Genomic DNA, 10,757 nt, shown 5'->3' on the forward strand with positions numbered 1-10,757 from the left:
TTTTTTTTTTTTTCCTATTCTCTGCTCTTTTGTCTAAGGTTTTGAAATAGTGAATGTGTTTCAGGATCCCTTTGACCTTTCCATTCCCAAGTTTCATTATTAACCCTGTATTTTCAGTTGGTGCAAAAATAAATTTTCCTATTATCTCAGTACACACACAGCATTGTCATAAGTTACCTAAGAATGTTTTCCTATCACTTGAAAATTCTTTAGATAGTTGTTTTCATCAACTAACAACTGTATAATAAAAGCAGTATATGTGGAAAAAAAAAAAGTTGATTATCTCCCAGTTATACCATGTTAATGTGTGTTTTGTTGGAATGTAAGTACTATGTTTTTATCAACAGATGCTACCTGTGTCTAGTGGATGTCTTCCATGGTTGTACTTTTCAATCCAATATGATGATGGCTAGACAGTGAGGAGAGGGCAAGGAGAGAAGCTGGTAAATAGGACAGGGACAGAGCCATACATGTATGCGCAAAAGATGGGCACGACAGTGATCCTGAGAAACAGCAGCAGGTTTTTTTGTTTTGTTTTGTTTGCGATACATTAAATATGTGCATATTTTATTCAAAAACAGGAAATAAGTACAGGGTATTCTTTTCATGGATCAAATTAAAATATTTTGCAGGTTAATAATACAAAGTTAGTTCAACTTCAAAACTAATGCTGTCCACGTCAGAAACAGAGGGAAAGGAAGAGTCGGTGGATTGTTGGACGACTTGTAAAGCTTTATGGTAGAAGACTTTTAGTACTGATGTTTGTGGGTCTGGGCCTCATCTCAAAGAATCCTCATTTAGCATTCACATCCTTTTTATGTTTCTTTTCATTTCATTTTATTTTTTTCCATAATTTTATTGAGAAATAAATATCAATGAAACAGTTTCAAATTGAATTGGTAAGACAGTTCCAATAATTAACACATTGCATACTGTCTTCCTAGTGGTTATTTGTTGTACAAAATGCAGACATAATATCCTGTTTACAAACACTATTAGAACAAATCCCTCTATTCCTTGAATTAAGAGCATGTAGCTATATATCCTAACCATTTTAAATACACAAAAAATGGTCATTCATCTATATCCCCTTTTTTTGTTTAGTTCCATTTTCAGTATTATAGGTGTGTGAACTCAGCAAAATATTCGAAAATAGTCTAGTAATCCATAATAGTATTGGGTCTTCCAGTTGACTGGCCATGTCAGAAGTTGTTGACCTGCGTCTCCTACAGCTCAACGTAACAACATGGCTTTATTTCTTGTACTTTGTTTTTATACTTTTCTGCAAGATAAAGCAAGACCTATGTAACAAGAATTGTAGTTTGTAGATCTGATAAGGTCAGTCAAATCCCCACAGGATTTATCCTGAGACCCTGTACCTCAAATTGTAGATCCTTTGTCAGTGTCAGCCATGTGGATGAGTCACAGCCATTGTTTGGCCAATTTGCTCTCTGTGAAAGCATGAGAGAATGTTTTCTCTCCCTGTTACTCTCCTTAGGCACACTCTCCATCATCGATTACTTTCCTCTTTGTCCCCATAATCTCCTTGATCAGAAATTTTGGGACACTACCAAGTTACATGACGTTACAGTACAAGTTCTCATATGTCCTGAGTCTTAATTGACCTTGGAAGGCGAGGGCCAAAATGTTGGCTTTCCTTGCAGCTCTCCTTTTTCTCTAATTTGGTCTGTAAACTTAGGTTGTTAACCATCCAGAAGACAAGCTTATTGTTATTACCATACAACTTAGGTTGTTAAGCTTAACCTCACTATCTTTCTGAATATCAAGCATCTTAGGCATAACATGGAACAGGTATTTTTCATCAAGTATTGATATGTTGAACTTTGTGTCCCTACAGAATATGATAAAAAAATTTAAAAATTGGAATATATTTTAAAAATAGGCATAAAAAAATATATACTTCTTATGTTTACACATAAGTCCAAAAATCTAGCCATATACAACCTTGAAGCAGGACAGTCCCACAGTATGGAATTTGTTTTCATAGAGGACTTTAAGTACTCTGCTTCATGCTCCTTTTGCCTTCATGGTTTGTGAATAGAAGTGGTCCATTATTCTGATGGGTTTTCCTTTGAATGTGATCTGCTTGTTTTCTCCAGCGGCTTTCAGTGCATTATTTTTGTGATGGATTTCTGGGATCTTGACTATTATATGTCTTGGTGTTTTTTAATTGGGTTGAGGTTACTTGGCGTTCTATATGTTTCAGTTACCTGGATGTCAGATTGTTTCCTCATATTTGGGAAGTTTTCTGCTATTACTTCTCCCCATATTTTTTTAGTGTCATTTGTATTGACTCCTCTTTCTCATTCATACCTGTTAATCTCATATTGTTCGTCTTTGCATCGTCTTGCCCGTGATAAATTATGTTTTCCTGCATCCTAGTTGTTTTTAAAAGATCTTTTCTTACCTTTTACTAGCTGTACCAACCTCTTCAACATCTGAAACTCTGTCTTCACTTTCACTCAAACGGTTCTGCAAGCTTGTGATTGAGATTTTTAAGCTCCTCTGTATCTCTTTGACTCTGCTTCATGCAACCATTTTTTTTCCCTGTTTTTCTTATTCAGAGAATCTGTCATTTTTCTAATCTCCTCTTTTTTTTTTTTTGATCAATGTCTTCTTTAGAAGCAATTAGTAATTCTTTAACTGCATAGTTTTTTTCAGATTGGTTTCCTCCATTTGTTTGTTTGTTTCTTTCTTTTTTTTTTTCCTTTTTCAAAGCCTTTTTTATTGATGAATAAATGCCACTGTAGTACAGAACTATAAATCTGATTAAAAAAACATTTGACATTCATTCATGGGGTAAGTGATATTTCCTCCTCGTTTGACTGTACAAGATCAAACACAATAATTTGAAAAAATAGAATGGCTTTTTAAAGTTGCATTCCCTTCTCTTACTCAGTTATTCTCCTTTTATACCTATCGACCCATTAAAAACAAAAAGGAATTAATGAAGACCTACTTTGGATCACCAATGACTGTCTTAAAGTCAGTGATCTAAACACAAAACTAGTTGAACACAGTTTTCCAACAACCACACAGAAAGTTTTATACATTTGGAGCAGGGATAGTTTCAAAGCCCATTTTAGTTTACTGGTTCAGATTTACTTTTATTAGAAGCAGTCATGTGCATTTAACTCAACCTAATGCTAACTATTCATTTTCACACTAAAGTTACTGTTATAACTCAATAATGTATTTTATTGATTTTATTCAGACATATAAGTTGTTAGGTGACTCAGCAGTCTTACCTCACCTCTGCATGTTTCTTCACAGAACTCCATTTGTTTCTGTATTTGATTCTCTACTTCAGATCGTATGAGTTCAGAGGATTCTTTATTTCAGAAAAGAATTCCACTCTGAGTTCCTGTATAACTTTCTGGTGTTGCTCATTTTCTTTCAACAGTATTAATGCATACATTTCAGCTGAGATAGTGTCCTCTGCACTTGTTGTAGTTGTGCATTGGGTTTCCTCCATATGTTTCTGCATTTGATTTTTTTCTTCAGAAGTTATTAATTCAGAGATTTCTTTTTTATTTTTGATCTGAGTTCCTCTGTGCGTTTCTGCAGTTGTTTCTTTACATTTGAGACACTCTTGATTCATTGATTTCAGCTGTGTGATTCCCAGTGTGTTCTGTGTTAGTGTCCTCTGCACTTGTTATGGGTGGGCTTGGGTTGTGAGATTGCATTTTGCTCCTTCTCGTTGTCATTTTGTGTAGCACTGTCTTCTGATCTTTGTTGTAGAGCTTTGGTGCAGTTATAATCTTAGCACCTACTGAATTTCAGGTGCAGATCTGCAAAGTATGGATTTATCCAGCTGTGCCTGGCTTGGGTTTGACTGCTGTGCTCAGCTCCTTCCTGCTGCCACCTTTGGGATTGAACCTGTTGTGCCCCTCTGGCAAGATGTTCTGCTCCTGGGCTAGCTGGGTGGTTCTGTCCCTTACTGTGTCTGCAGGGACTGCAGCTGCAGAGTTTCATCCCAGGCCTGTATGCCGGGCCTGAGCTGAGTCTGGAGGGGACAGGGTGTGGTAGTGGGGAGAGGAAGCTTTCTCACATACACACAGGGGCTGGGGTAGGGCCGGATCTGGGGTCCCTGAGAATGCTGCGGAAGTTCTCACTCACTGGGCACGAGTGGGAGGGGGGTTGCAGAATTGTAGGGCGGGTCTTAAGGGGTGAAATAGGGTCTCACCCAAGCTGTGCCTGGGCTTGGATTTGACAGGTTCTGCCAGTGCAGGCTAGCTGGAAGCTCTCCCACACACTCACAGGGCCTGGGCTAGGGCTGAATCTGGGGATCCGGAGAATGTGGCAGAAGGTGTCCCTCACTTGGCGGGAGTGGGGAGGCACTGCTGAGTGGTGGCATGGGGGGGGTCCCAAGTGTTTTGAAGAGGGTCTCATGCTGTGTCTGGATTTGTACCGGACAGGTCCCCACTGCCCTGGGTAGCCGGATACTCTCCCACACACTCACCAGGCCTGACGTAGGGCTGAATCTGGGGGTCCGGAGAATGTGGCAGAAGTTCTCACTTGGCGGGTGTGGGGGTGGTCCCCAAGGGGGTGGAAGAGGGTCTCAGCCACGCTGCTTCTGGGCTTGGACAGGACAGGTTCTGCAGGTGCAGTGTAGCCGGAAGCTGTCCCACATAGTCACAGGGCCTGGGCTAGGGTTGGATTCCTTCAACAGGTTTTTGAAAGTACCATTTAATTGGTAGGATCTCACCCTGACTAACTATACATGCTGATACCTGTGAACCAAGCAACTGCACTGAAGATAGCTATGTGTAATAGAAGGGCCATGCTTGGAATATCTGTCATTCTGGTGTTCTAAATACCTACTTCTTGTCATGACATACCAATTATTACCATCCTGTCTCACAAGTAAAAGTTTGGTTTTTTTTTTTTTAAATTGGGTAATGAAAAAAGACACAAGAAAAAGAAAAAAAATGTCACCGGACTGTCATGCTAGAATGTTGTATATGGTTAGATTTCTAAATGTCTGTGTAAAAATATGTAATTTTTTATTCATATTTAAATATTTTTTCAGTTTTTAAATTATCTCCATATTCTGTAGGGACATAATGTTTAACATATCAATACTTTATGGACAATACCTGTTTCATGTTATGCCTAAGATGTTTGATATTTAGATAGATAGTACAGTTAAACCCAACTGCATAAGATATAGGGTAAGCCGGGGAGATGGCTCAGTGGAATAAGTGCTTCCCTGGCAAGCTCAAGGGTCTGAGTTCAATCCCCGGTTCCGAAAAAAAAAAAAAAAAAAAAGGAGATAAGATATAGGGTAATAATAAGCTTCTCTTCTGGAGGGTTAATTTTTGCAGATCAAAAATTAGAGAAATAGAAAGGCTACAAGGAAGCCAACATTTTGACCATAGCCTTTCATGGTCATTGAAGACTCAGGACATAGGAGAACCTGTACTGTAACATCATGTAATTCAGTTGTGTCCCAAATTTTCTGATCAAGAAGATTACAGGTCCATAGAGCAACATAATCCATGATGTAGAGTGTGCCTAAGGAGAGTCACATGAAGAGAAAACATTTTCTCAGGCTTTCACAGAGATCAAATTGGTCAAGCAAGTGCTTTGACTCATCTACATGACTGACACTGACAAAGGATGTGCAAACTGCGGTACAGGGTAACAGGATAAATCCTGAGGCGAGTTGACTGACCTTATCAGATACAAAAGTTATATTTCTTGTTATACAGGTCTTGCTTTATCTTGGTCTTAACCATCTAGTAGAAAAGTATAAAAATGAGGTATATAAAATAAAGCCATATTAATATGCTGAGCTCTGAAAGGCTGAAGTCAACAACTTCTGTAGATAACCCAGTACTATTGTGGACTGCTAGAGTGTGTTGGATTTTTTTGCTGAATTCACGTACCTATAGTATTTAGATGCTAATGGAATACCCATTTCTGACAGCAGTAGCAAAAAAAGGATATAAATGAAGAACTATTTTGTATCTGTATATGCAGAATAGTTAGGATAGATATACAACTACTTTCGCTTAATTCAATGAGAAGAAAGATTTGTACTAATAGTGTTGGACAGGATATTCTGTCTGCTTCTTGTACTATGCATAACCACTAAGAAGATAATATATTAATTATTGAAACTGTGCCATTATTCAGTTTTGAAATTGTCTCATTGATATTTGTTTCTCAACAAAATAAAAAAAATAAACACAATGGATTGAAATAAATGATGATGACTATATTCTACTTCTTATGAATGCAGTGATTATCATTTTTCGTGTTTTTAAAACAACTTAGTTTTGGATGTGCATTTGCAAAGAACATACTCTGTTATAAAAATATATTTCATTATTCAGCAAGGTATCACATGTTTTGAAATTTAGCACTCAAATATTTGAATATGTATACTGTTGCTGTTTATGAGTTACTGAAGCTTTACAGAAGATTATTTGCTGTGCAATGAAGGAGCTCAGCAAGGGAGGACTTTATGAAAAGGGAAAAGTGCAAGCAGTATTTTGAGTAAGCAAGGGGTATCGTCTGGTTGTAGGCTGATGTGCTGGGTGTGGATAGAATATGGGCAATGGAAGTGTAGATAACAGATTAAATGTTGGAAGTGAACATGGGGTCTATTGTTTAAAAAAAACTCCATGTATGTCATGATACAAATCTGAATTATGTGGAATTATCAGAGGGTGGTTTTTGGGTGTACATCAACCTAATTGTTAGCGTCTTTTTAATCCCCTGTTCATTTGGAATTCAGGTTGATTAGGGAAAGTATAAATATGGAAACCATTTAGTATTATCTTTTCTTTAAATAGGTAAAAAAAATCGTGAGTAGAAGTGAGGGTGGGAGGCTGTGTTTAAGAAGCTTTACAATGATAAAATGTGGTTCTGTCCGTTATTGTTTGATTTTGCTTCGTAGGAGCCCATAAAACTTGATTCATGGGAAAGAGTCAGATGAAAATTTTCCTTGTGGTGGACACTTTTTAAAGTACAGTTCCAGGGAACATTTATTACTGGGAGGATTTAATTGGACTAGTTCAGAGAGGACAGTACTGTTGTTACTTTATTTGGTGATATTCACAGCTTTTTCACTAAATAGTTAAAAGACCAAAAATGTATGACTTCTTGGGAGTTACTTGATAGCAAATGGAATAGGATACTTTTAAAGAAAAAAAAAGTCATTTATTTGAATACTACCATTTATGGTGAAATATATTGGTCTTTTTGAGCCTCCTTTGAAGTAAATTTGCTTTGAAATTAACAAATTCTGAATGTTCATCTCCTAAACACTATATGTTATTGAGCTGTGTGGGTTTGTGAATAAAGGAAGCACTTGTATGCTTTGTATGTGTATGTTATGAATTATTAAAGGGGGTAGATTCTGCTCTTTTTATTGTGTTCCACCTGTAACATTAGTATGTTGTTAGGTTTAGGATTCAGCTTAAAGTGTTGGTCAGAAATCAAATTCTTAGTATAGGCATGGCATGGTAAAGCAGAAAAAGGTCATTATTGTTGGGCTTTCATTAGCAGGAAGGTATGGAATTCAGGTGGGTCTTCCTCCATCACCTCTGCCCAGTATCCTTAATGGTTCCTTGAGAGAGATCTAAAATGTGTCAGTGAGTTCACATGTTGACATAGACAGTACCATGAATGTAAAGTTAAAATTACTCAAGACCAAGTCTTTAAAATTTAAGAATGCATATTTTAATTGAATACATATTTTATTTGAATATGTTTGTGAGCCAGTGACCATACATTTTTGTTATTTTACTATGCTGCTGCTGCTGCTGCTGCTGCTGCTTCTTCTTCTTCTTCTTCTTCTTCTTCTTCTTCTTCTTCTTCTTCTTCTTCTTCCTCTTCCTCTTCCTCTTCCTCTTCCTCTTCCTCTTCCTCTTCCTCTTCCTCTTCCTCTCCTTCCTCCTCCTCCTTCTCTTTCTCCTCCTCCTCCTCCTTTCTCATCTTTCTCTTCCCCTTCCCCTTCCCTTTTTCCTTTGCCTGTCCCTTCTCCTTCTCCTCCTCCTTTGAGTCTTGCTGTGTAGCCCTGGCTGTTCTTCAGTTCCTGGGCTCAAGTAATCATCCTACCTCAGCTTCTGGAGTGGTGGTACTACAGGTGCATACTCTTACATATGACTTAGCTTTCTAAATGAGAATATCGAAAAATGTAACAGAAAAATTACTATGTGTACAAAAGGAAGCAAATCTTTTGGAGCAGTATGACCCTAGTGAAATTTGGTTGCTTTAAGAAGTACATTGTTTAGGAAATAAGGTGTTATACTAAGTTTAAGCCTGAAAGTCAGTGTAATGACTAGTGATATTAGATTTTGGTAAAGTATTATGCGCTCACCTCTGGTTCTGTTAGTGGACAGAATAAACTGAATGTAATAAACTTGTGCTAGAATAGTATTTACAAAACTATAAAAGCAGTTCCACAAGGTTGTTGGTATCCTAAAAGGGAATAAGGTAGAAAAAAGGTGAACCAAAACAGGAGGATGGATGGAATTTGCCTGTTTTGAGACTTACTGTTAACATTTCAGGTTATATAACATTTGTCTGTTCTGTATCATTTTGTTGATTATTTAATTATATTATATTAAAATTTATACAGGACAATTCTAAATTATATATAAAGATTTTACTTAGTATATTATGGAAAAATCACTTAAATAAGACCTTAGATACTAATTTTCAGTTTTGTTCTGTGTTGATAAAGCTACTACTACTAATATATAAAGCTACTACTTTACATATTATATGCTTTCATTTTTCTGTTTTGTGCCAATCAGTGCCATTTATAGTGATCATGGATTTTTATATCTCAGTGTTACTCATTTCCCTTCATCAAATTATTTTATTTAGTAGTGTTTCCTGATCATTGGAAACTTGCCTGAGAACTGAAACACTGACAAAATATGGGATGATTCTCCCAATGTAATCTCTTTCCCAATTAACACACAAAAAAATTCTTTTTTTATATCAGAGGAACATTGTGCTGAGTAGCTTACTAAAGAAATCATTAGTGATTTTATCTGCAATTTATTTTGAAAGCATGAATATAGGAAAATTTCTGATGTATTTTCTTTTTTTGTCACTGAGTTATTTTTAAGGTAATTTATCAGTTAAAAGTTGATGTCTGGTGTGCTGTTGTTGCCTTGAGTTGATTATACTTTTTTTTTTTTTTTTAAGGTAAAGTGCAAGTTAAGAGTTCAGACATACAAGTTGGAGACCTCATCATAGTGGAAAAGGTTGATGCATTTTTAATATATTTTAGACCGATATATACCATTCATTAATTAATTCTAATTGCAGGTAACTTATGAAAAGGGAATTGAGACAGGTATTTTACATTTTAATATCTGCCTTTAAGATTTAATATACTTGAACAAAAATCCAGATGTTTATATATATTGTCTGATTTGCTAAGTATATTTCAACTGTAGATAAAAATCACATTTTATCTAAAGTAAGACATGTTAACTGTTTCATGTTGCATTATAAGAATTACTATATTTGCCCACAGAATTGTTTGAGAACCTATTAATATTCTACTTCAGTTTTCAGACTTCTTTACCTATAATTCTTATAGTTTAAAAATTCAGAGAGGGAGCAGGTGAGTGGAAGTAAAACAGCACAGTAGAAGAAAACATTTAGGAACTTTTAAGAAAAAGACATGAAAAAAGAAGAACAAAAGATTAGGAAAGGGAATTGTCAGCGCTGCTTATGGTCTGCAGAGTGAAGTTTTAGTTCTGAAGTGCTATCTCTGCCACATCCTCAGATGTGTGAGTGCTGTACACACTACATATATTGTTCTTGGAACATTAGTGCTGTGGATGTTATTTCCTAAAGAAATGACTGTGCTTGTCATATAGATTCTTGTTTAATATACCTATTGACTTTTTTTTTCTTCTGTATTTAGGAATGAACCCAGCATCTTTGTATTGAGCTACATACACAGGCCTTTAAAAAAATGGTTCTAAAATTTTTTTTGAGATCGTCTTGCTAAAGTTGCCATGGCCAGGTCTGAGCTAGTGGTCTTCCTGCCTCAGTTTTTCAGAGTGCTGGTATTACAGTCCTACTGTACCCAGCTTTGACTTAACTTTTTAAGCCTCTGAGGATGATTTTTGATAAGTTTATAGCACAGGTTCCTGCCAGAACTTCCACAGAGTAGTCTGAGTCTGTGGTGTCACCTGGTAACAGGATGTCTAGGGCAGACTTAACCCTGAAATGGTCTTCTAGCTGAAATAGTCTTGTAACATGCATCTTGAGACCATACTATTAAGTGAAGTGAAGCAGAAGACATGGTTTCTCATAGAGGAGAAGCTGAAAATATAAATAAAAAGCAAAATAAAAGATGGATAATACAAAATACATAGATCTTTTGATAAAAAAAGGGAGACCTACAGACGGAGAGAGGAGACGGGGCTGAAAAAGAATTAAAATGTGTTATATCCCTGTCACATGGCTGTACACATCAACACATCAATATATCCATTGTATTGGTAGTTATGTTATCTTGAATACTTTTTAAATATAAAATACTGAAGGGTTGGCCAAATAGATCAGCGGATTAAAGTGCCTGCTTAGGTAGACGCAGCCGTGCAGTTCAGTTTTGGGTTGCACTGAAACTAGGTGTGCTGGCATGGGCCTGTAGTCCTAGCTCTTGGGAGGCTGAACACAGGAGGATCACTATGAGTCCTATCTATGTAGTAAGACCCTGCAGACCCTGTCATGAAATACCAAATAAATAAATA

General features: G+C 36.5%; 1 protein-coding gene across 7 annotated transcripts in view; it reads left to right on the plus strand.

Annotated features, from left to right (window-relative positions):
* The window catches only part of Atp9b (ATPase phospholipid transporting 9B (putative)), a 449,279-nt gene that overhangs the window by 117,780 nt on the left and 320,742 nt on the right, over window positions 1-10,757 (plus strand). For all 7 annotated transcript variants that reach the window (XM_023700057.1, XM_023700058.1, XM_023700059.1 and 4 more), the window contains exon 6: window positions 9,193-9,251. In XM_023700057.1, the coding sequence (XP_023555825.1) occupies window positions 9,193-9,251 (59 nt within the window). The remainder of the gene's footprint in view (window positions 1-9,192; window positions 9,252-10,757) is intronic.

The sequence above is a fragment of the Octodon degus genome, unplaced genomic scaffold (genome assembly GCF_000260255.1).
Source record: "Octodon degus isolate 3935 unplaced genomic scaffold, OctDeg1.0 scaffold00120, whole genome shotgun sequence".
Taxonomy (NCBI): Eukaryota; Metazoa; Chordata; class Mammalia; order Rodentia; family Octodontidae; genus Octodon; species Octodon degus.